General features: G+C 40.4%; 1 protein-coding gene across 1 annotated transcript in view; it reads left to right on the top strand.

Annotated features, from left to right (window-relative positions):
- The window catches only part of tox2 (TOX high mobility group box family member 2), a gene marked incomplete at both ends in the record, with an annotated part of 86061 nt that extends 66894 nt beyond the window's left edge, over positions 1-19167 (top strand). Inside the window, 6 exons of the mRNA XM_079217996.1 lie at positions 8279-8545; positions 9697-9927; positions 15199-15279; positions 17712-18107; positions 18216-18364; positions 19125-19167. Coding sequence (XP_079074122.1) covers positions 8279-8545; positions 9697-9927; positions 15199-15279; positions 17712-18107; positions 18216-18364; positions 19125-19167 — 1167 coding nt within the window. The remainder of the gene's footprint in view (positions 1-8278; positions 8546-9696; positions 9928-15198; positions 15280-17711; positions 18108-18215; positions 18365-19124) is intronic.
- Between the last annotated feature and the right edge of the window lie 7412 nt (positions 19168-26579).

Below are 26579 nucleotides of genomic sequence, written 5' to 3'. Positions count from 1 at the left end.
GTGTGGAGTGCTATGCAAAACCCCTTTTAATAACGCTGCCTATCAGTGTGATCACAGGTAATGGATTAGGATCTCCATGGTGACAATTTTCAATTTAGATAATTCATCACATCGTATTTCAAAAACAACTGAGGAAAAGATGCGTTATCACACACATGTTGTTGTCGCCGTCCTCATCCATACTGTAGATGTGATCAACGGTGGCATTCAAGCAAAGAACAGAAGCTAAAGAAACAAAGGCAGATTCAGCTGCAGGAGATAGCCAGTGTTATGAAGCAGATACATAGATAAGGGATTTCATATTACACTTAGCCACGGGCCCCTGCTGAGATTTATCATGCCATGAAATCGTGTCCATATTGCACTGTGGCCTATCTCAACCATCCATCAGCTCATTCTGCTCTCACCGCCAGGAATATTCTGCCCTGGTGGCGGCGGAGAGCCGTCCCATGTCATCTAACTCAGGGACGTCGCCCCTGCTGTGCCACCAGCCACCAGTTCAGCACAACACTGCCACTCTGTCTGCTAATGTGCCACAAGAGTGGCTCGAGCCAGGCTGATTACAACACGTTGTGTGTTCGTGCAACACAATTCGTATGTACGCGTGCTGCTTTACTGTGATCCAGCACCAAGAGGCAGAAGCTACAGGCACATTTCACTCTTGATGGTGCCATGTAGGAAATGTTTCTAGAAATTATTAGATAAGGGTCACAGTTTACGTTTGAAATCAGGATAGAAAGAAAAGACACAGCATGAGCTTAAGCATCTTAATTATCACAGCAAGTACAGGACTTTTTTATGTCTTTTTATCTTGATTATTAAAAAACAGATGAACATTGACAACATAATAGTACTCATGCATACATCCGGTTGTATGTTAGAGTTTTAAAATACAAAAATTGTAGTTTAACTATTTTGTATACATGTTTCTCACTAAGAGGGGGATTAGTAGCAAACCAGTGGCTCATTTTCATCTGTAAAAACAAAAGCAGCCTCATGCTACTGTTCCGCAGTGAACATGTGTGATAACACGTAATGTACCATATGAATACCGATGAGTTAATTTGTTTTGGTAATCCGCTGCCTAGTCCAAAGGAGGAGAATACGGTGAAGATAACTAATGTCAGAAATGTGTGGAATTTCTCTGCGACAGGATTTCACACACATACAAATCACCTCGCCGTGACCTGCGCCATGCAGTACTGTATGCTCCCACTTTTCATTTGTGTGCTCTTTCTTGTTTTTGTGTTCATTATTTCTGCATCTACATCATTTTTTGTTGTTGTGCGAGCACAGGCTGGCACACACACACCTACACACATACACACACACAGAGACCTACACACAGTGTGTTTGACACGGCAGCCAGGAGTCTCATTAGTGGCAGCAGAGGAGCCTTGCCTTCTGCTGTCAAGAGTGTGTGTCCCTACCGCTCCTCACAACCGTCTCCTACATGTCATGTCAGGCAAGCCTCTGATTCTCTGACGCCGTGCTTTGTGAGGTGAGCTCAGAGACACGCCCGGGCTGAGAGGGAGTGAGACCGGGGGAGAAAGAGACAGTGAGAGAGAACAAGAGAGAGAGAGAGAATAAAGACTGAGGAACAAGAGAGAGAACTGGGGGGGGGGGGGAAGAGAAAATAAAAGCAAAGGAGGTTCTGACATTAGCAGTAATGAGGAACATGGAGGATGGCGCCGAGGGGGACATCCTGACATTACTATCTGCAAATCAACCACTGCCTTGTTGCTGCCACAGATTCACTCTGAGAGGCGTTCAGGGTGGTGCAGTACTTTTCAAACCAACAGTCAATCACAACCGGGGACGTCAGCCTCTTTGTGCAAACGCCTCCAGCAATACTTTTAGATTTAGTCATTAATAATAATGATAATAATAGCCACAAGCATTAAGTTATTTCCACACAAAGGAAAACACATTTTGTATTTGATGTCATAGAAGTTGACCTTTTTTTCTTTACTTCTGTTTTTTATTTTTATTTGAGCTTTTGTTGTGGTACAATTTAAAAAGTAATTTCGAGGTATTTTATGAAAATATCAAACGCGTTGGCGCAGACTCCGTTTGGCTTTCGGATATACATTATAATCGCAAATCCATTCCAATAGTGTGGCCACTTAAGACGCTCTTGCTTTTTCTCTCTTTTCAAGTTTATGTTGAAACTCATAATTATTTTTCTTGCGCTGTTAGTTTGTGAGGTATTGCTGCTTTTCTGCCAGATTAATAACTTGATCACAGTTCAGCACAGGAGGTGCAAGAAAGAGCAAGTATTTCACATTTTTCCTCCTGACTATGTAATTGGAACGATTGAAAGTGACCTTAAAGTGTCTTGTTTTGCCAACGTGTAGTCACTGCCAAGCTGTTAAACAAAATTAAGTTTTAATAGCGTGTTGCTAAATGCAGTTGGCTGGTAGTACACCTGGATCACAGCCTCATATTTCAGCTGAATCAAAGTCTCCTTGTCTTATTGAATTATATTTTACAAGTAATCTTAAATTCATTTAAAAATACGTACAATTAAGCCTCGACAAATTCTTAAAACACTGGTGTTTCTTCTTTTTAAACATCCCGGCATCTGCTGCCCATCATATCTCCTTACTTAGCATCTGTCTGATGTCACAAGAAGGCAGAAGGAGCGTTTTGCCTTTGCTTTCATACTTAAGTAGCGTATGATTCATAAATCCACTCTCTTATTAATTTTCCTCAGCTTGTGTAAATGACCCTCCCGGGTATATATAAGCTTGATAAACTGAAGACATGGAGGAACGGAGAGAAAAGAAGAAGAGAGAGAGGGAGCAGGGGGAGGGAGGTGTGGAGGCTCGAAGGCTCTTTGAGGAACAGAGTTGTTAGGCTTTGCCCTCGGGGTGAATGAGAAGTAGCTTTGAGGCCCAGGGTTGGCTCCCCACCTAAAGGCGTGTTTACCACCGTGTTGCGCGGCGGCTGTGCTTTTGAAGGATCAGTCTTGAACGCGCCTCTAATTAAAGCTGTCATGGCTGGGTGCCTGCAGGGATAATGTTCTATTATTATAGTCATTTGTTTCAATTAAACGCTGGGTGATTTTACAATAGCAGCCGTGAACCTGTGTGAGTGAGCCATCACTCTAAACAAGATGGCTCCAATCAAGCAGGCAGTGGGGAGAGGAACGTCTCGGGACTCTCAGGAGCATTGATCACCGCGTATTCAAACAGAGCGGGACAGGCCGGAGAGGGTCTGAGTGTGTGTGATGAAATCAGACTAGCAGGGGATGTCTCTTTAAAATCAAAATACCCAAAAGATTTTTTTTGTTAAATGCTTAATCATGAGAAAACATATTTCCCCTTTCATCTACATGTTAGAGTCAGTGAACTGAAAGTGGATAGACCTTGCACTTAATTAAAAACTGACACGCTGAAGATTTATTGACTCATTTTTTTTAGATGATGATAAAAGTGAAAGCACAACATTTATTGATTCTTTAGCATCAAGAGACTCGGGCATTAAAACCTTGCATAGCAATCACCCTGCTAATTTAAATGATGAAACAGATGCCACTCTGGTATAATCATCATAAGGACGGAGCAAGGTTAGCTGCTCCAGTCTCCTCTTCCTCCTTGTGTGGAGCTCTCCTCTCCCCTTTTCTCATCTCTGTGCTGGTGGTCAAATCCCCTTAGCTAAATCAAATGGTGCAGGCAATTGGAGCGTCCGTGAAACCATTTCAAAGGTAGGGTCAGCAGGAGCAGGAGAACAATGGCTTTGTGATATTCCATCTCACACACAATGTGCTACACATAATTGGAAAGCCTTTGTTATTTGACTCCCATTTGACTGTGATGTACAAGATGTGAATACAAACACGACAGGCGTAACGATGGCAGAGGAGCACGCTCATACCGAGTTTCCTGGCTTTACATCACAGTTTAAGTCTGCCTGGCTGCTCGTCACCAAAAAGCAATATCTAACTGTCCTCTTGCTAACTTCGGAGATGGATTTTAGTACTGAAGTCATTTTGTGTGTTTTGTGTGTCTTTTTGCCTCTCTCTCTCTCTCTCTCTCTCTCTCTCTCTCTCTCTCTCTCTCTCTCTCTCTCTCTCTCTTTCTCTCTCTTCCAGCATCATCTTTTCTTTTTTCCCCTATATTCTTCAGTTATGAGAGACAGATCTCCTGGGGCTTTACAACAAACAACTAAACTGCTGGGGGTCAAGCACAGCAACAATACCCAAGAGAACTTAGAACTTTATAAGCAATCTAAATATAGATTAATATAGATTTAGGGCACTGCATTGCTCAAGTTGGCAACTATTGGTTCATAATTGTACCACAAAATACAGCAATTCAGAAAAAACCTGAACAACGATGAGCAAAGTATTCAACGAGTGAGTTCCTTCATCATAGAATAAGACTATTGGCAATGCTATCTTTCTCAATCTACCACCTTCATGCAGGTTCGCCCATTAAAAAAACAAACAAGACATCATGACATAATTGTTGCCACAGACCAAGTCCTAGGAAATGAATCAGTATTATAGGCTGCCAATCAGAAGGCCGTATATATTATAAATACTAAAAAGCAGAGAGTGCAGTGACCAACCACGTCCTGTTACTCACTGTGCCCACCCCGCCCCCCTTCCTCCCATTTGGATGATACCATTAGGAATTAGCATACAGTACCTATGGCAACCGGCAACCTTTGTCAGATTCTTTCATAATATTTGAACAGCCGTCTGCTGCTCGCTTTATTTAGCTCAGGCTTGATGGCGCTATGTGATAACTTCTTGCTCTTTCAGTCTTACACGGGGGAAAGCACCAACTAAAACCAGCCAAAGACATTTAAAAAAGTGACATAAGAGTAACTGTTCATGCATTATCACAGCAGGAATGTTTTGAGTAATGAGCACTAAGTCCTTTAGGTGTCAGCTGCTTTTAGTGACTGTAAAAAGGTTGCATACAGTTTAATACTATATGTATCAGTGTCTCTGTGATTGCATTGATAAATCTTTGTGTTTACAGTATCTGTAGCATCTGTTTCTTTAGACTTTCACTGATGTGCAATACTACATTAATTTCTGTGTTTTCAGGTGACTGGCTGCTTCATTAGTTAGGACCGAGCACTCAGCTCTAATGACAATTGAATCAATGCTGTGTAGATAAAGAGTGGCAGATGAAAGTGCGCTGGTTTCAAAATAAAATCAAGGAATACAGTGAATTATTCATATTTTGTGTTGAAAATGAATGTCATTTGAGTCATTTCTTCCACAAGAAAAAGGTGAATTTGTATGTAACATATTGTCACAATTTAAAAAGAATAAAGCGTGACAAATCAATCAGTTAAAATGGGAATTTAAAAATAGTTTTCTGTACATCTGATCTTTCCTGTTTCTACTCTTATGAGGCTGACACCCGGTACCCACAATGCCACGGGGCCTTCCCCCGGTGAACTCTCTGCATGTCTCCTTCTTGTTTATATTAAACATGGTGTGGCTCAGATTAAAGGGTGACAATTTTGCCTGGAGGCTGTTGCTATGGAAATGCGTCTGCTATAGCTATGATAGGCCATTCATGTTTGATTAATTGGTTTTTCAATGCTTCTTGGTTTGTGAGGACCCTTAAAGAGCAAGTCCATGGCAAATGGAAAATTAATGGATTTATATTTCCTTCGCTTTCCCCTTTCTTCCTCTTTTCTCCCCGCCTGTCTCACTACTTATTTTGCTGAAGCTGTTTCCTCATGTTTTAAGAAGTGTAGTGATGGTGTTGTAAATTATGATTGGAAGTTGGAGATTGCCATGGATGGGGGGAGGTTAGAGCTTGGTTATTTGAAATGCAAAAGGCATGTCTTTGTTCATGGCTGGCTTTTGTGTGCAGCTGCTGAGGCAAACACAGAATCTAATGTCGTGTGAATATTATGAGTTTTCAAAGCAGGCCAGAGCCTCGTACAACATTACTTTGTTGTGCATTTGTATTCTAGCAATCTACTGGGACCAATTATGATTAGAGAGCCGAGCCTTCATCTTTGAACCTCTACTCGTGTTTATCAGGACCTCATATGCTCGGGCCTTTTCAATTTGATCTTTTTAGCACTTAACTAATGTGTAATGTATTATTAAACTCAAAAATATTTAAAAGAGCTAACAAATGCTAGTTCATCACTTTCTGATCTGTAAATTGCCAAACATTCCCATTTATGCCTACATTAAAAGCATCCTTTGGTGCGTGCTCATGTTCTGTCCTGATGAATCTTGAAGAAAAGCTTTTCATGTAGTTATTACTGAAGATCTTTTAAGATGGCTAAGAGCAGAACTTTGTGAGAGTCTGATTCTGTAATCACTCTGAAGGATGCTCTCCATGTGTGGGTCATTCTCCAGCAGCGAGCACCATTTTTGTTTCAATTTGTGAGCCCCAAGTGTTGAAAAAGGTGTTGTTAAACATGGCAGTAAGTGATATTTTTCTCTTTCATAGCACACAGTGAGCATAATACATCTGCAGGGGGTTGATAAGGTTGTTATCAATGCCATTGACGCAAAGATTGCTGAGCAAGGTAATGAGATTTCTGGCTTCTTACTTCTTTATTTTCAGAAGCAGGAACTGAAATCTCCCACCAAACACCAACTGGGTCATTGTTTTTTAAGGACCCTAATTGGACTTATTGGACTTCCTCGTGATTACCTAGATGTAAATAGAAGTCAATAGAAATTAACTACTATATATATATATATATATATATATATATATATATATATATATATATATATATATATATATATATATACTATATATTCAACTACACCTTGAATAAAGAAAGTAGCACCCTAGTAGCACTTTAGTAGCACTTAAATGGCACTTACTTATAGCACTGTAGTAGAAATTGTACTTTCTTGATTATTTTTGTTTGTGAGTATGTACTTATGGTTGAATGCACTTATTGTAAGTCGCTTTGGATAAAAGTGTCAGCTAAAAGAAATGTAATGTAACTATGTTACCTTTGATTGTTATAGGGAGGTGCCATGAGTTGAGTGATAATATACCTGTGAGTTACATGTCTGAGTGTTGAATGCAACATTTAGATTGAGGTTCCAACTTGTAGCTGTTGAAAACGTTGACTTAAATTGAATGGTGGAAAAAACGTCTTTATTAGATCGTTAAGTCGTGTTTTTCATAGAAAAACATGAAATACCTGATTGTTTTGGCTATACAGCAGAACACAATACTGACATATTATCTTCAATAATGAGCTTGTTAGCAAACAGTTGTTCATCTTTCACATTTAGCAGGAATATTAGCATTCATTATCTTATCTTTGGCTAGAGTCAAATCTCATATTCACTCTCATTTTAGCTCCTTTTTTGGTCTCCACCAACTCCTGATAAAAATATCTGGCTCTTTAGCTGATACATGCTCCACTATGTTCACCAGCTAGTTGCTAACTGGCAAGTGTTTGGTGTTAAGCAGGCAGTGTGAACTGAAAACATCTGCCTTCTGTAGACTTCTTGGTCAGGAAAAAACAAATAATTAGTTTAAAGGACCCCCCAACACTCTGTCTAGCTGAGGGGAGTCTCTGTAGCTTCAACTCTACAACTGCCATGTGATCTATGTAACATAAAAAAATACTGCTTACAGTAGCTGTTCTCAATAGCCGTCCCTTTTTCTAGTTTGTGTTTTTGACAATGATTTTAAAATATGTTTTACTGAAAAAAACTCATCTTTAAAAGGGTATGTTTGGGTCACATTTGCTTGATGGACAGCAATTGCTTGTCTCCACCAATCACAGTGAACCCTACTGACTGCTGCTCTCATCAGATTCATCCAGCTCCGGCTCACTGACAATCTAGATTTGGCCTACCTATTTTTGTATAGGTATACGAACCAACAGGGAACGAGAACAGCCTGAGAGATTTCATGTTCTTAGTTTTTTAGAGGGATATTTAGCTTATTAACCACCTTGCTCCCAATATTCAAATGTGATCCCCTGTATAAAGGTCAGTGGTGCCAAATAGCAAAAGATAAAATTGGCCACGAACCTGCAAGTTGCAAAATAGTGACTGTTACTGTCTTGAGAAAAGACAGTTGCAAATGTCTAGTTTTTCTTCTTCTTCTTTCCAACAGACATGCCCTCATTACAACACATCTAAAAAGTCATCTTTGGTCTTACTTTAGCTTTTTGTCCAACTAATATTTTCTCAAATTTGAAAATGTCATCTCCACTCCTCCAAGTCTTTGCATATTTGGCTAATTGGCAAACTTTTATTACTTTGAGTAGAGGAGAAGATGGTAAAGCTGGTGTTCTTCTCTCACCCCAGATGCAGGAGATGGCTTTGCACCACCACCAACAGCAACTCCATCACCAGCACCCAGATGGCTCTCATTATGACCCCGCCCGTAACCACCCCCTGATAAACCGCTCACCTCCGATACTCCCCAACCCCATGAGTGCACTGACCCAGCTAAACCCTCAGGTCAGCAGGAGTGCACTGCCTCATGGTTCCCCTTCACCTCCCGGAAGTAAATCGGCCACACCCTCCCCCTCAAGCTCCAATCAGGAGGAGGAGACTGATCCTCACTCGAAGGTACTGATGTGGCAACGCTTGTCTGGCTTGTAGTAGTGGAGGAGGAGGCGAGGGCTTGGCAGTGCTTTTCAGAGATGGTTTGCATGCTAGTGTTGAGCCTAAACGGGAATTCAGGGGTGCTTTTTGCTTTTTATTGGGTTGGGTGGAAAACTGGCATGGTTGCAACATTTTTCTGTTGAGGAGAACTGAAGCTGTGTGTTTTTTTTCTTTTCTGTATTTAATGGTGTGGTGGAGGGTGGTGTCATATTTGAAAAGAAAATTGACTTGAAATATTTACTTCATGATTGACTGTTGGCAATCATATATTATTTGGTCATTGGAGTTACATAGAATCTGGTTTGAAAAATACTTCTCCTTCATTTAAATCACTCATTCATTTAAATGAGAAGAGAAGGACACTTGTTTAGATTCGTTTGATTTATGTAAATCTGCTTTCGTAAATTGCTCACCAACCAATGTCTCTGTGGAATTGCTTCGTTTCTATCTGGGGAATGTGAATGTGTGTATAATTGAATCGGCCACATCCACAGTCTTTCAGATTCTTCGGTGTATTTAAATGCTAGCTCGCAGTGATGCAGTATAACAAGAAGGGGATCCTTTAGTTAAAGAAAAAATATATATCCCTGCATATACATCTCTGCTGTGCTTCTCACTGTGAGTGTGAATAAAAATGATTACCATCACTCCTATCAGTAAGTAATTCCATTTGCTCTCTCCAGTTCACTCTGAGACCACATCAAAGCCGCAGCAGATACAGCAGGAGATTTCAAATTCCTTTCACCCCCATAGCATGAAAAGTCTGAATTTATGACTTGCTCAACAACTGAAAAATAAAGATTTTGAAAAGGTTTGATAAATTGAACTAACAGATGTTATTTTTGACGAAGTAAGGCAGAAAAAAAAAACGTCAACCGTTGTCGGTGTGAAAATGTTGCTGTCAGTGAAGCATGGATGCAATATTCAAACGCTGACTAACCGTCTAACAGAGAGCTTGAGTTATGCATTTGACGAGGTTTACGTGCTTTACCTAGACCCAATGTTGGGAGCATTCATCAGAGATGCAGTCATTCACCCCAGTTGAATTGGTAGCCTTTGTTTCTGCAGTGTCAATAAGTCGTTTTGTTTTTTGTGTGCTTTTGATGGTCTTCCAGATCACGGGCGAGAAGCGGCCGTCTTCAGAGATGATGAAGCCCAAACCCAAACCCCAAAAAAAGAAGAAGAAGAAGGATCCCAATGAGCCTACAAAGCCTGTGTCAGCCTATGCCTTGTTCTTCAGAGACACCCAGGCAGCCATTAAAGGACAGAATCCAAACGCCACCTTTGGAGACGTATCCAAGATAGTGGCCTCCATGTGGGACGGATTGGGAGAGGAGGCGAAACAGGTAGATTCATATTCTCAGATCATTTACTGTTAATTGATCTTTGTGCTGAAATCATTACTATATAACATATGAAAGAATGGTTTAGGAATGTGTGCTCAGCTTAAAAAAACACTGTGAATGTAACACTGACATTACGTTGTTACTACTTTGTTATTTGTTATTACTTTATTATCATCTTTAAAGTTGGAATAGGGAATTCAGGAGCGAATGTGTCCAGCAAATTATTAAGCAACATTAACATTAGTTTGGAGTTGGGTGTCTGACCACCTGGAAAATCCTTTTATCTCTGATTTTGGTCTCTAACAACTCCTGAGGGAAATATCTGACTCTTTAGCTGCTCCACTGTTCCCCAGCTAGTTGCTAACTGTATCTGAACATAGAGAACATTGTGTTTTGAGCCTGCTGCAGCCGAAAACAACGCTGTATTCACGCCTCATTGTGGAGCTGATCACATGAACGGAGGAAATAACTCTGGACTCGGACTAATAGTGCATTTTACAACTTCTAGGCCCTCCTGGTTTAAATTAGTGCTTCAAGTGTTTATACGTAAGTCGATGGGAAAAGGTTTTTTGGGATGGAAGTTGTAATTCAACCGTTTGACCACTGTGTCAAATTTGCTTCAATACCTGGCCCTCTTTCAGGGAGCTTGCTATAAGAGAATAAAGAGTGAACCCGAACAGGAAAACCACAACATGGAGACGAACACATTTTACATATCATCTGATCCATTGTTAATGACGCTTTTTGACAGTCAAATAAGTTACTATCATAAAATTAGTTTAAACCCGCTCCACTAGCGAACTATAATTTTAGCTTGTGGTCATGAAACTTCACAGGTCAAGGTTCACTATTGTAAACTCTGTTGAGAATCTACAGTTTGGTGAGTCTCGCTGTTGTAACACACACAGTAGGGCAAACTGATCTATGTATCTGTCATGCAGCTACAAAGATGTAACAATATGGCTTGCAGCTCTGGTATTGCTTGTCACAATATTATGTCCTTCTGACATAGTTAATATGGCTGCTTGGCAGGTAGCCAGTTAGAAAGTTTGAACAGAAAGTGCACTCTTGGTAAATTGTTTGTATAATAGGAGCATCCTTCATATACAATAACATGATTCATTGTAGCCTGAAAACATGGTTATGATCAAGTTAACGGTCAAAAGTCTATTACCAACCATATTTGTTTATTGTATGCTAAAGGTTTTTTAAAATAATATGTATTTAAGATGAGGAACGATGATGCAGCCTCAGAAAATTAAGATTTTCTTTTAAAATGAGATAGTTGTCCTCCCCTCTCCATAATGACAACGTGTGTATATATATAGTGAAGCATAAACGATTTTTCTATCCACACAGAATTAACGTTTTTTATGCAGTGATAATCATATCTTGAAAGAAGTGAAAAATATGTTGCCGTCAACAGTGTAGACATATTCTCCTGAACATTTTCAGGAGTCAATTTTATATTATGACCCGGCCTGTGCATACGGAACTGCGTTAACATTTTCTGCAGTTTAGAGCATTTCCACCCGGCGCATTTTCTATTTCATTTCAGCATTTTTAAACCAACAGACAAAATCAGAGAAATAGAAATGCAGTGTCTATGTGTTTCTGGTAACAAATGATGGTGTGAAATGAATGGAAAATGAGACAGTCTGATGACCATGCGCAGGCTCATATTTTTAGAATATCCAGTCAGGGCGCAGCCTATTGGGTGTCAAATAAAAGCACCTGTCTCCATGACAAAGTGCAGCCCATTCTCCTCAGCCCCAGCCGCCGTGGACTAGACCCCATCTAGCATGTGTGTGTTTTTCTCCCACCAACCCTACTTTATACGCTGGACTTTGGAGGCCGTCTGTCCCTTTTATTTGCAGTTAATTTTTGCCGCCTTCACCGGGGCTCTTCACCATGAATCTTCATTTCGCCGCTGACACTCTTGAATGTGAATTCCTCATTTCCTGTCCTTTTATTTATATCTGTTGCCTGGTGATTTGATCATGCTGGGAATACAAGATTAGCAATTGCCTTGTCCTTGGTTTTGCCTCAAGGACATCTGCTCCTGAAATGTTATTGTTTGTGCTTCTTAACCCTTCGTGTCCTGGCTCCTTTTTCACCTTAGACTTTGCACTGTAGATGCATCTCTCTCTATCTCTCTCTCTATCTCTCTCTCTCTCCCCCGAATACATTTGTCCTTCACAGTATTACCTGGGAACAGAGACGAAACTAACAAAAGGGCAGTTCCACCATTAAAAAAAATACATCCATTTATTGTACCATTCCAGCACTAATTTTTTGATTTGTTTGTGCATTCATGTGTTGAATCAAACCGCGTCACCTCGAAAGACACATAATTAACGCTAGGTAATGATGTCATTATGGAATGAAATGTAGGACCCTGTCTGGGCAATAACACTGTGATTGCTCTGATTATTCTCTGTGACTAACACTGTCACTTATTCCTGCACAACAAATGCATGAACTTGATAGGCGTGTATTTACAGAGTTTAACCAATGCAACATGTCAATAGTCATTAACAGATATAAAAATGTCTGCCTTTGGTTGGAACAACATATTAAAGCATGCACTAGTATGTTCAGGTGAAATACATTTAGGATAAAACCTCTTCAGGGTCTCGTACCTACAACATGTTCAGTCTCTGCTCTGGGCCTGTTGATGTATATGCGGTTATGTCTTTTCTTTTCCTTCTTTTTCCCAACATCGGCTGTCTCGTCATCTCTATAGGGCCGGTGAGGTGTGTTCTATAATGTCAGTCAGACCCTCTGGAGCCATGTAGAAGCAAAATGTAAACAGCCCTTCCCCTACACACAGCTTTGTTTTAACTGGAACGTGGCCCCTGTTTCCAATTACCTATAGTACTTCTCAGACGCATCATGCAGCAGAATTCACATAAATGGATTGAAGGCGGCATGTTTTATTGCTGTGTTTTATTGAAGAAACGATCAGAAGTGTCATTGTTGGGATTTGTGTTCCTTTTGCGATTCATTTTTTATTTATTTTTGCCTCAGTGTGTGTTTACTGTTTTCTTCACTTTGATAGCGTTGTTGTGTATTCTCCAGTGTCACCCTTGAGTTTGGTTGAACAAAGTTCTTTTTTTTTTTTTTTGCATTCATGTTTATGTTTATAGTTTCCTTTTCATTAATATGTTGTTGGATGCGTGCACGCTTTACAGCGTTTTTTAATTCCCGGTGGTCTTTGTTTTATAGCGCAAGATCAATGCGTTATTTGGGCTGCATTATTCCTCAAGGTGACTACATGTTAAAGCTGCCCCAGAAACACAAAAGAACACTTTTCTTGTTTTTTTTATTTAAGATTAAGATCAATTTTCCTTCTCTTTTTCTTTTTTTGTCTACAGCAGTGGGGACTAACAATGATAATGGAGTTGAGTAGGAGGGAGGAGATGCCTTAGTTTTATTTTATTGTGTCTGCTGTGTTGGAGCTGTGTTGGAGTTGGAGAAATAAAAGGAAAAGAACACTGTCACTTTGTTTAAACTGCACACTTTGCTATCAAACTCCTTATGTATGAGTTGTAGCATCTAACAATGATTTGTATCTATTTTATATTATTTATTCTGCCTCTTTGTCTTGCTTTGACATACATTTATATGATTTTTTTTAATCCTCTCCTCTCCTCTCTCCTCTCTGCTCTCCACTCCACTTCCTCCTCTCTCCTCTCCTCTCCACTTCCTCCTCTCATCGGTCGCTCTGCTTTTCGGTCGTCGGGGTAATCACTCCCTTCAGTGTCAGCAGGGTGCGGAGTTATTGTCTTCTGTAATTAACTGGTTATCAAACAAGAACATTTCATTAAGGTACAATTAGGGGCTAATTCAGGCGGGACACCTCTGTGTCAGGATTACGATGGAGGCATATGCTCTCCCCTTGCAGCTTTGTTATTTTTAATTCATACTGACCTGCAGCCTCTGACGGCTTCAATTGCTAATGAATCCACTCACTTTGGAATAATTAGACATCCTTAGGCATGGTAATTTATTTAAAAGTATCTGTCGTTGCGCGAATCATTAGCTGTGTTAAATTGATTTGAAATTAAAGCTGCTGGGAGAAGTTTGGGGTTCATTAAAGAGGCAGCCATGGCTCTATCAATATTTAAAGGGTTGAGGGGTAAGGTTGTCACTTTTTTTTTTTAAACAAGAACTGTAATTTATTTCTCAAATGGAGATTATCTGTTTGTATTATGAAAGTCTGCGGCGTATTCCTGTATTTTTGGACTTCCCAATCCAATGCAATCTTGTTCCAAAATACCTGAATGAATATCACAGAGGGGAAATAATAATAATTTTGTAAATAGGGATAAGTGAGAGGGTCCACATCATCTGTTTAAGCAAGAGATTGTATCCGTCTTCATCCCAGTTTGTTTGCTGTTCCGTGTGTGTGTCTGTTTGTTTATTGACTGTATGTGTTAGCAGCTGCCAGCCTTTGTGCATTTGGCAACCCATGAATGCTTAATGGTTATTCTACCCCACCTCTTTGAATGAAATGACCCCGTCCATGGAGCCACAGACTGTCTCACACTGAGGATCAGTAATTACTCGCTGCATTCAAACACACGTTCTCCTTCATATTAAAATGCTCCAGAGAGGAGCCGAGATCTGAGAGTCTTCCTCATCGATTTAAGGGTGGACTTTTTGCGACTTGTTTTCCCCGCAACAAAAAAGGCGGTGGCAGCTATAAAGAGCCTGTGAGTGACATGTGATGACATTAACTTGAATTCCCTGTCTTAACGCATCATTTGAGGTTCATTCAGAAGGCGAGAGATTGCCTCTTTGCTAATGCTGTTTTGAATTCTTTTATTTCTTCCCCCCTCCTCGTCTGAATGATTTGCTGGGACATCAGCTCTGATTAAGAGATGAGCAACAGCCTTAATAGAGGAAGAGGCTGGAAAGCAACGCACAAAATGACAAACAGCTTCTCGTTGGTCTTTTAGAGTCATAAAACTCCATTTCCACATTGTCGCACGAACGCTTTCTCTGCATTTCATTCTGGACATGTTGAAGGAATAAATGATTCAAATGCAGACGGCCAAATCTCTTTTACTTGATAACCGTGTGATGAATACATTTGATAGTTTTTTTTGTGTGTCACATAGCTCACTGCCTGGTCACACAATCACACCATGACTCCCAAAATCTCATCCACATCAGTCGGTGTGGACCAATGAGTCATTTTAGCCTTTGCCACCACCTTGTAATCAATCGTTGTTGTTGTTGTTGTTGTTGTGTTTGTTCCTGCAGAACTACAAGAGGAAAACAGAGGCTGCTAAGAAGGAGTACCTGAAAGCCCTGGCTGCCTACAGAGCCAGTCTGGTTTCCAAGGTAACCACGGGGGTCACATCTTTGATATACAAGGGTCAGCGGCGATATAAGGGATGATAAATTAGACAGAGAGTATTCCTCTCAGTCTTATTCCAAGGAAAGGGTCCACTTTGTCAGTATGTGTGTGCGTGTGTCTGTCTGTCTGTCTGTCTGTCTGTCTGTGTGTGTGTGTGTGTGTGCGTGTGTGTGTGTGTGTGTGTGTGTGTGTGTGTGTGTGCGTGTGTGCTCTGAGGAGAACAGTGAAAATTAGGTTTCAAACACACCCGATTCGCAACCTGTGGAGAAATGAAATAAGTAACAGTACACGTCTGTGTGCACGCGCTCGTTATTGTGCACAACTAAGAGCAGAAGTGAGCATTACCTACCATTTGCTGTCCACCTGGTGTTTCTGTCTTCCCTGATGAACCACTAATGCGCTAGCTGAGCTTTTCTCACACCTACCTTGCTGCAGTTTACTCCTGCTTAGCCCAGAACGTAAACACCTAAAACTATACCCACAAGTTACATCTTCATAAAAAGATGATGTCATATGTTCACCAAACTCTTCGTACATCTGCGATGCTTATACAATGGTTATCTCAGCACACAGGGGTGTTTCAATCTGTTGGTGCACCGCGTTTTATTCCAGTGTTTCGGCATTGTTTTCGAAACACAACTCTAAATTGCATTAGCATATACCAAGCTCCTCCTCTTCCCCCTCACTCTTCCCGGTCCTCCTTCCTCCTCTCCGCGCAGCGCCGCACTTCCTCCCATGCTCATGGGCCGAAAACAAGCACCTTGATTAAGGCATGAATAGTGAATTCATCAGCCTCTTCACTGAGCCATACTTTCAACTAAAAAGACTATTCTCATCTCTTGTCTTTGCTGCAATTAGACATTCATGTCAGAGCGCCCATACAGAGGCCTGATTGATACTATATGTCGGTAGATTGCCAGTCAAAAAACTGACAGCCAATCTGAATGCAGGGCTGAATCTCATGATTCGACGCGACTTTCTTTTTTAATTACCAATGAAGAGAGTCTTTTCAACTTGAATTGGGGCGGGTGGAATTGGAGGTAATTGGAGTGTCATTTGGAGGATTCACATCTTCAGAGTGCACCTGTTGCCTTTTTGTTTGGTGACGCATGTCGGTTTGTTTGGGAGGAGAGGAAAAAACAAAAGTGTGATTGCTTCCCACTGTATGTCGTGGCACTTCTCTTGTGTTCATTTGAATCCAAGAGCCCCCGTGCACAGAATGGGATTTATAAAGTCTAAATAATGCGAAATAAAAAAAGAGATTTCACAAATGTTTCAATCCTCACAAACGTTTTATTTAAACACATACACTCATGTATTTCCTTTGATGGATATACAATTATTGCACTGCAATGCATCACACTAAAATGACCCATTCAAATAAAATAAGGGGAAATAAATCACACCCTTTCCTTCTCCCATCACACCATTTCTTCAGTTTTTCATTTTCCACTTGACCCTGCAAATATATCTGACCCTTTCTTTTATCCGTCCTTCCATCCCGTTGCATTGATTATTTCACGGGTTCAGAGGAATTGATGTGGGCCATTACTAAATAGCAGACCACCACACATCACTCCAGCCCATCTGACAGCTAATGAGAACCACTGGATGTATTTCATACATACACCAGCTCATAAAAGAAAGGGAGACAGAGAGACCTGCAGAATAAATGTGTGTGTCGGGTCTCACAGCATCAACAAGGGTTTGTGTGGAATGAATAAATAAAAGAGAGCGGAGCGGCGTCCATGATTAGGATCAGCCACAATGGCTACACATACTTTAATTACTTTAGATAATGAATAGTATAGATTAGATTAGTTGATCTATTACAAAACTGCCAGCTGCTCCTTTTCTTTCGCTTCATTGACAGATTGTTTTGAAAACTTGCGAAGGAGCAAATAATTATGGGACATTTAGTCACTATCAGCTTTTGTATGCATGTTGATATCGGTCTCAAACCATATTAAAACTAATACTTATTTGACCTATCATTTTCACACTATTAGTATGTATTATACGCAATTCATAGACTGCATAACAATGCTGCTTGCTTCTAGAAAGTGCAGTGCAAAGCTACTATAGCTAATGTACACCAAAAAGACCAATCTTAAAGATCTGAATTTCAGTAAGAGCTCAAAATATAAATATGTTGAATATTCAACTAATTTCTAGTGGATCAGATATCATTGTACTTGATCTGGGAACATGGCAATATCAATCAAGTAAGACATATGAACTCTCAACAATCAGACAGACAGTTTATCTAAATCACTTTATTTGGAGTTAAGCACATAAAATGTCACGGCACAATGATAACAATGCGAAACTCAAAAAAGGATATCTACGTTGCAATAAACTGTTGTGTACTGCAACAATGAGTGTAACCATCTTCCTTCTCCTCCATCCCCTCCAGACATATAATGATCCCCTGGAGTCAAAAAGTGCCCAAACGAGCCAGTCTTCTCCACACATGATGCCAGCTAACGCGCCCCTGTATAGCGTGCCACCTCCCCCCCAGCCGTCGTCGCCCTACCTGGGGCCCGGGGCCTTCCCTCTCACCGACCTGCAGAGCTACGCAGGACACGCACCTCGCCACGCCCTGTCGCAGACGCTCAGCCAATCGCAGATGCTGCCAAGCATTAGTGCCTCTCCCCCTTCCTCCTTCCAGCTCAGCCCACCCCTTCACCCCCACCAACAGCTCTCCCTGCACCAGAGCTCGCTCCTCAACCAGCCTATCCGCATGCAGCAGGTCCAGTCCCACCAGATGGGGCTGCAGGCCTCTCTCCACTCCCCGCCTCACGGGCAGCAGGTAAAGCAACACACGGAGACACACCTGCTGTGGATTAGGTTTTAAGAAGTTGGCTTCATTTTCTTTCTTTCTTTCTTTCTTTCTTTCTTTCTTTCTTTCTTTCTCCAGGGGTTTTCCCACCTCCAGTCAGAATATCAGAAGAGTATTGGGGGTCCCCAGTCTCCAGGAGCCCCTGGGCCTGGTCCAGGTCCTGGAGTGGCTCAGAGCCATGACTGGGACAGTGAATACTGCAATCGGGAGTGTGGCAACCACTGCAGGTCAGTGGAGACAGAGGAGACTGTTTGATTTGCTTCCCCCAGTCCGTTTTCCACAATAACCGATGTTACTGCATCACATCTAATCTCATAGCCTTGGAAGACATTTTGAGTGGAGACAAATTCATTGAGTTCAACCAAATGGACATTTTTCTTTTGATGTGTGATGCGTTTACTCACACTAAAATAAATATATTGTGAACAAGTAAATGCTAAGGGGTTTTCAGGTTGAATTTGTCAGATAGATTCAGTCCAATCCAAGCCTTAGACCAGAGCTCCCTAAGAAACAAGCATATAGTCTTGTCAGACGTCTCTCCCACTGCTTTCACAATATAAGTGTTGAAAATTGTCAGCTCGGTTCCAGTGAGACAGGAGAGACAGCTGGAGAGGTAATGGTGAGATAATAGAGCTTGTCATGTGTTTGTCAGACAGCAGTAAAAAAACAGATGTTCCTTACACAAGTTCTCACTGTTATTGTACTAAACGGTTTGGCAGGCTGTGGAGTCCTGCAGCACGGGAAGATATTCAGAGTTCACGCTGAAGTACGATGACATGTTTCGTTTAATTTAGAGGCTTGAGTTCGAGGAAAGTAGAAGTAACGAGAATGGGCTTACACTGTGGCCATTAAAGGTATCGGCAATTTGAGAGAAAAAAACATACGTCCTTTTGCGTTTGAAGCCGTCTTTTTTTTTTCTTCGCCGTTGTGTCTTTGTTCGTCATCTAACCTGTGCTTCTGTTTTGTGTTCTGTGTTTCTCTCTCCAGTGGCAGCATGATTGGCAGGGACAAGCCACTCTACCTCACCTGAAACTGAAGATCATGCTCGGTCGACAAATACGACACAGAGAAGTCTCCTCTCACCCCCACATCCCCCTCGCCCCGTTCCCCTCAACCCTCCTCTTCTGACGCGCACACACACTTACACACGGTTCACACTTAACATACAATAACATGCATTCATATACAAACACTCACACACACATTCCGCCTCCCAAACCACCACCAACACCAACACATTTTTTTTTTTTGTCAATGTAATGATTATTTCTTTCGGTTTCTAGAAGAATTTGTGACAAGAGTTTTTTGACTAGATGACTGCTGTCTGTACCACTTAATGTATTTGCAGTCCTCCTGCTGTTTAAAATTTGCCAAGCACTTATACCCCTTATACCCTCCACCTCCCCTCCCTCCGGCTCCCACCCTCCTCTGAGTTGTGTGTTTACGGCCGCTCTGAAACAAGCCGGGTTGTAGAGCACTCCTCTTCTGTGTCACCATCAAAGTCCCCTCAGGGACCCCATCCAGCTTTAATTACAATAAGAAGAAGAAGAAGAAGAAGAAAAAAACTCTTTGTCTTCTTTAACCATTTTAATTTCCTTTTGAGTTTTTTTTTTTCATTTCCATTTTCCTTTTTATTGTTGTTGTTTTATTTATTTCTGGCTTGCAAAAATTGTTCCTCTTTTTTTTTCCAATAAGCGTTGGGCCCTGTACTGTAGAAAAAATATTAACTTCTAGTTCAGCGCAGGCTTTGATGTTATGGTAGCTTTGCTTAAGGGCCTGCAAATTGATACAAAAAGCTTGGGTGGGGAAAAGAAACAAAACAAAAATAATCTTTTTTTAATATTAAAGACCTGTTGAGGTCTACTGAGCGGTCACAGTGTGATTGTAAATATCACTTTTATGGGATCAAATTGGGAATTGGAAGTCCAGATAGATTTGTTTCTTCTTTAATATTACATGTAAGTCATTTTGTGTGCATGTGTGCGTGTGTGTGTGTGTGTGTGTGTATCTGGACGTTAGAATGTACCCCATTCATGACGTGTGAATTTGAGTGTGTATGTGCACGGACACACACTCGTGCGCTAGAGTGTGTCAGCAGTCGAGTGTTGAGTCTTTCTCGTGAATTTTAACAGCCTTGTGCAGCTGGATTTCAGAGGAGTATTTCACACTCTCGTTCTTGCATTAAATCTGTGCTCACTGGTGTGTGTTTTTTTCCAATAAAGTTCAATCTAAAACTGAATACACAATATGTGTCCTGCAGATCATTAAATGGAAAGAGCCAGGTGAGAGATAGGGAAGAAGGAGAGCGAAAGAGAGAAAGAAGTGCCGTGAGATAGAAGGAGATATAATGTTGCGGTTGGAGAGAGAAAAAAAAAGATATTGCCTCAAAATGCCCCCCACCTCCCTTTTTCTTATTTTCTCTGACCATAATGTCAATTTTGTCTCCTCGACATGCACAAGTGAAGTAATGAAATATGTGAATGGAGCCATCACATCCACATTACAGTGATTTTTTTATAAGTTTCTACTTGGTGTTTGGTTGTGTTGATCTCATCTTTTTAACTTTTTGTGTGATTAACAGAAATGCATTTTGCTGACAAAGACATCTGTATTTATCTCTTTACTGTTGCATAATTTTTAGTTGTTACAAAAACTATAACATTTTAAGTTGTGTAAAAAAAAAAAAAACCTGCCAATTGTAGTTATTTTATTTGTAAAGCCAGTAATGATAAATATTTTAAATGGTTATCAATATATTGTTTCCGCTAGTTACCCATCAGCCATTTGACAGGTTTTCTTATTTATGGAAGAAATTAGATCACTTTTGCTTCTTACAATGGAGGTGTATTTTTATTCTTATTTTATTGTTTCATTTCCTTTGGTTTGATAAAAATGATGATGATCACAACAATGATTTGTTTTTCTTTTCTTTTTTACATTTTGGGTGCTGCTCCCTTCCCCCCCCCCCCTTGCCAGCAGCATCTGTTTGTGTCACAATGCTTCTTTTATTTCAAACCTGCATAATAAAAAAAAGTTTAAAAGTGGCCATTCCTTGCAGACTCTTTTTTTGTCCCTTTCTCTAATAAAATGATCACACATTTGTTTTTGTTTTTAAGACATGATAATCATTTTAAAGATCCGCCGACACCCCCAACTTACCGAACCTTACAGTGTGTTTGCACTTAAGAGGGTCACATTTGTATCCTATATTTATTTTTAGCTCAGTACTCCAATGGCATTAGCTAATTAGCCATGGATACAGAGCACGCCAGCCAGCGTGTATATTGCCAGTAAACTATCTTAACAAACAAGAGAGCAGATGCGAGAAGACGTTTGCTTTGCTTGTGAAAGTGGTGCATCGTAGGCGTCTAGTGTGAGATAAAGAGAACAGAGAAATGCAATGTGCACACAAACTCAGGCAACCGTCCAAGTACAGATTTTACCCCAATTGCACACAAGTCTTTTAGAGACTTTCTGAGAGAAAGACGGAGAGATTGAAATGGAACTGTCACGATCCCTCTATTCAATGTTTTATTCATTTTACGTCTGCCCACCGTCTCTTCCTCAATAGTATTGAATTGGCAAATAGATCATTATTGGACAATTGGAGAACCTGCCACTTTGTGATATGACACACATTATAGGAAAATCACAGTCATACATTCCTAATACAATGCAAGATAAAAGAGGCTTTGGGTGCTGCCACACAGCACTGTCTGTGCCGTTTGTGTACGCAGTCATGTATTTGTATGAATAGCTGTGTTTTTTTTTCTCTGTTTGGGTGTTGTCTCTCCTCTCTAGCTGCAGTTCTAGTCGTACATACATGGTAAAAATATCTTATTTCCTTCGCTGCATATTCCCTCAGCCATACACATGTGTGCCGGCAATCATTATTTCTGGAGTAAATACTGCGAGGAGACAGTATCGCTTTGACACTCCCGTCAGCGCCCTTAATCCTATCTCTCGTCTCGGAGTCAAAGTCATGAGGCCGACAGAGAATGAAAAGCTACAATTTATGGTGGAGGATGCCATTGAGAAGAGGTGAATGCAGCGGTCCTGTTGGTTAGCAGAGAATCCAAAAGACCACTGCAGAGATGGCATCAGTAATAGCAAGGCTGGTTGACAAAGACAAGGTCGGTGTGGTACATCCATCTCTTACAGAGAGAAATAAAAGTGATGCAAAACCACTATTAAGCTCACTGTTTATACTGAATTAGAGTGCAATAACATAAATTAAAGATTTTTCTGTGTGTGATTTTGTATTATATTTCATGTTTTGACATTGATTCAGGTTAATTTATGAAAATGTGCTCTCTATCAAATCAAAATTAAATTAAAATGAGTCACCTCAGCCCAATTTTGTGTTTCCTTTTGGTCCAATGTTGATATGCTATTCAGTCTTCATTTAATAATTAAAACATAGATTTTCGTGTGTCTTCAAAATGAAATATTCCAATAGTTTTTGTAAATGTTTGTCAGAGTTGGCTGTCAGATAATGTCTTTCTTTCAACGTTTATTTAAGTATGCAACTGATTAAAGATACAACCATTCATGTACAACAGGTTGAGCATGCTTGTAGATAATGACTCTGAGGTCAACCTCAGCACGTGAGAAGCTTCATCTGTGGAGTCGCTCAGCCAACAGTGGAACATTTCCATCACCAACAGGCTCGTAAGATCCACCCTTTCATGAGCAACTTGTTTTCTTAAAAAAAAGTACTTTATTTGCTCGATGTTGTGGTGGAGCAGAGCAAGATCACCTTTCAAGTGAGCGTAATTATAAATATGGTTAATCTGAGAAAACTAGATGGGTGCTGTGGCACATCTGTCCTTTGAAAGTGATGCCGGCCAGATGGTCAGTGCAATGTTGCTCTGGGTGAACCAAAGGCAGAGAGCAGCAAACACACCAGGCCTTTCTCAGGCCAGCTAATGTTGCGTACAGGCACAACGTTTCAGTTGCAACCTCGGTGCTGCGGTGCAGCATCAAGCAGCAGGAAATGTAGGCGGTTTTAACAAGAAATGGGTTTCATTTTGTGTTCAGAATCAGTTATGGTTTCTTTTTTTTATGCTGATTTTAATGCACATAAGAAACTAGTAGAGCAACAAAAGCACAATATAGGCGGCAGATCTTTGCATTAAATATTTCAATTATCACAGAATTAATGGTGCAATACTTTTAATTTAGCAATTTAGCAAATGTTAATTAATTTTTATTTGCTGAAGACCTCTTTTTGGAACAAAATGAGTTGCCATTATTTTACCTTTCAGTTGCAGTTTGCATACTTATAACTATGTGAGAAAAAAAAACAGAAGGAAACAAAAGGTGACAAAATATAACACATAGGACGAAACACGTGAGGCACAAAACACACTTGTGGTTTCACACCTGCAGATGTTGACATCATCCAGCGTGTATGCTTTGTCAGTTTTGACAACCACCAGGTGCTGCCCGCTGTAGGGTCAAATTTGGTCCATTTCCTGTTTTTCTGACAATACAAATAATATAGATGTTTAAAGTGGTTGCATTGTCTTTTAATAAAGAACAAGAGTTTCAATTTTCTTTCTACATAGAAAGTTCCCAAGAGACACATTGTGAAACATCAGGTGATGAAGAATGTCTCTTTATGACTGGATTCAACAAATTTGAGTGTCTCAATATCAATGTGGTTTCTTTTGGCCTCACTCACTGTGGGGTCATTAATAAATAGTATTACATCCATCTTTTTTTTCCAACACAACTACTTTTGTAAAAGTGACTTTCACACAAAATCAAACTAGCTGGAAAGTGGTGCAAATACCAACACATTCTCACTCCCAAGTTGTTAATTAAATACACCTTTAGCATCAAGTTTCAACGTGAAGGGTAGTCTGATCGACTTCAACACATAGGTAGCGTTATATTTGACCTAAGTTATGTACATTACTCAGCGTAACTACATTGGTTTGGTTAGGGGAAAGATCATGGTTTAGGTTAAGTGTGACGTAACTTGGAAACTTTGCCGATTCAGAAGCGGCTTCATATCGTTGCAATACAATGTCATCCGGCAGCCTTTTGCCGGAAGGTGAGTGGGGAGCTGTGGGTGCCGATACCAACGGAGGGATGCCGAATGTTCATTTGCACACACCACCCCACATTGTAGGCCCACCAGCAACGGGCACACTTTGTAAAATGTGTTAAACACGGATTTGAAGTGAATTGAAACTACACAGACTTTTGGTTTCACACTGGATATGGACACCGGCCTCCTGGGTAAAAGTTCTGTTTTTGTTTGACCCATCCATCCACCCGAACCTCTTCCCTGACTTGTCTCCTTATCTCCTGCCATAACTAACATGGCCAACAACGTTTTTTTGGTGGAGGACGTCGGCACAAAACCATGTGGCGTTACAAATGCCATACCCAACAGCAGGTACTACATTTAATACTACAGCTTTACATGTTTTAACTAAATATAAAACATAAAAGAAAGAAATGTTAAATAACACGCAAACTATACATATTCCCTACTTCCTTTCAGAGAAGTATCTGATTGTGTTAAATGAATATGTAATCTTTCAGAAGTTATCCAGCAGATTTCCCTTCGTAGGAATAGAAAGTGATGTGAACAGGCTGATATTGCACTTTTGATCTTTATGGACACGTGGAAATTGGGGTTGAGAGAAAACATTAGGCAAATGGTGGCTGGAAGAGAGACTTGTCTGATAAGAAGTCTCCCTCTCATTTGGCTGTGGGCTGAACGGAGCAGGAGCCCACATCCCTAAAGAGAAACCACCGTGCTCACTGAGTAAGAGGTAAAATAATAGTGCCCCACATTTCTCCATCTCAGCAGTTCTTAAGACTTGACTTGAAGTGGAGATGAGTCAGATAGAGAACCACACACATAACTATTTTCTCATCACCCCTGCAGTCGTGTGTGCACGTCAGGTCTCTTTACGCCCTGGATCACCTCACACTGGAGCCACAAAAATGTGACCAGCCTTATGCAGTCATTTCAGATGTTTGTTAGACGCCACAGCTGCTCTATTTGAGCAATATCGCCCACACATGCTGCACCTTAGATCCTCCAATAATTGCATGTCGGAGAGAGTGTTAGAGAGAAATGATTGTGTTAGTGTAACAAGGTTCTGGTCCAGATGTTTGGGATTAAAGGTTTGTTATGAAAATACAAAATAGTTACTCAGGAAGTAAGGTATTCAGCTCTGTCATGCACATGGCATGTAGCACTATTTAAACAGGCTTGAAGATGAGATTGGGAAAGGATTCAATTGAATATAGTGCAACATGTTGGCATGTTGTATAATAGACAGCCCTAGCATTTGGTTGGTGAAAAAGGTCTGTGTTCTTAAAATCGGCACCATAGCAACCAAGCTGTGACACATGCTTTGCCAACATACAGTAAATGTAACTTCATAATGCATTTTTACACTTGCACTCATTGCTGAGACACATTTTGAAACAGCATTTGTTCAATTTACTCATTCAATTGTCAAACACAATATTTAGGAAGCATTTATGAAAATAAAAGCATGTAATGGTTATTTGAAAATGTTCTTGCCTGTTTACCCCAAGATTGAATTATGAGATGTTCCTCTTTGTTTATTCACTCATAGCAGTGAACTGCAACTAATGACTTCTAGTGCAGAAAAAAATACGATTTTACAGCCATTTCATTTGTGCACAGAAACCAATCAATTCCTCCCATGCAGTGAGAAATATGGTTATGAAAATGATACATATTAGTTCAGAGCAAATCCTTCTATTGACAACATAGAAACAAAAGACCATTTAAAAACGGTCCAGACATGCCAACACCAAAAATGAAATAGAATTTTGCCAAGTAAATAGAAAGACATGAGGGCTGCGTGTAGGCTGTTAGCAAGCTAACATTAGCGCTCACAATACTAAATATCTCCCAGAATCTCGTGTTGTCTATCAATAGAGCAGAAACTGCTGCTCTAGGTTTGAACAAAGGAACCACCTAGCACAGGTTTTTGGCAAAGGCTTAAAGGAAATATTTCTTCATTAGGGTTGGCTTATACTACTCCACTTAAGTAAGAATACTGAAAAAAAACAGCAGTGGCTAGTAGCAACAACGGCCTGATTCTGAGCACATTTAGCTATTGCATGTTCTTCTTTGACTGTAAAAAAAATGTTTTTCCAGCAGGAATTTCAAATTAATTCGATGCAAATTGCAATAAACTTTCTTCACAGCTAATAAATTGCTACATTTATGTGCTAGCTGTATTATATATGTGTATGGGGTCAGTGTGAATCTCTCTAAAATTGTGTAAAGCTGAGCTGTCTGAGATGCTAGCCACTGCTAAATGCTATAAACGCTCACTACCTTTTGGGCTTTGCCCTCCACTGTAAAGCTCTTGTGAACGTTGTTCCTCTTTGTTTTCCAAGATGAACTTTATATCCCTTTGAATTTAATCAGCAAAA

The sequence above is a fragment of the Taurulus bubalis genome (assembly GCF_910589615.1).
Source record: "Taurulus bubalis genome assembly, chromosome: 5".
Lineage (NCBI taxonomy): Eukaryota > Metazoa > Chordata > Actinopteri > Perciformes > Cottidae > Taurulus > Taurulus bubalis.
The sequence above is the reverse complement of the archived record's forward strand: the minus strand, read 5'-3'. Positions and strand labels throughout refer to the sequence as shown.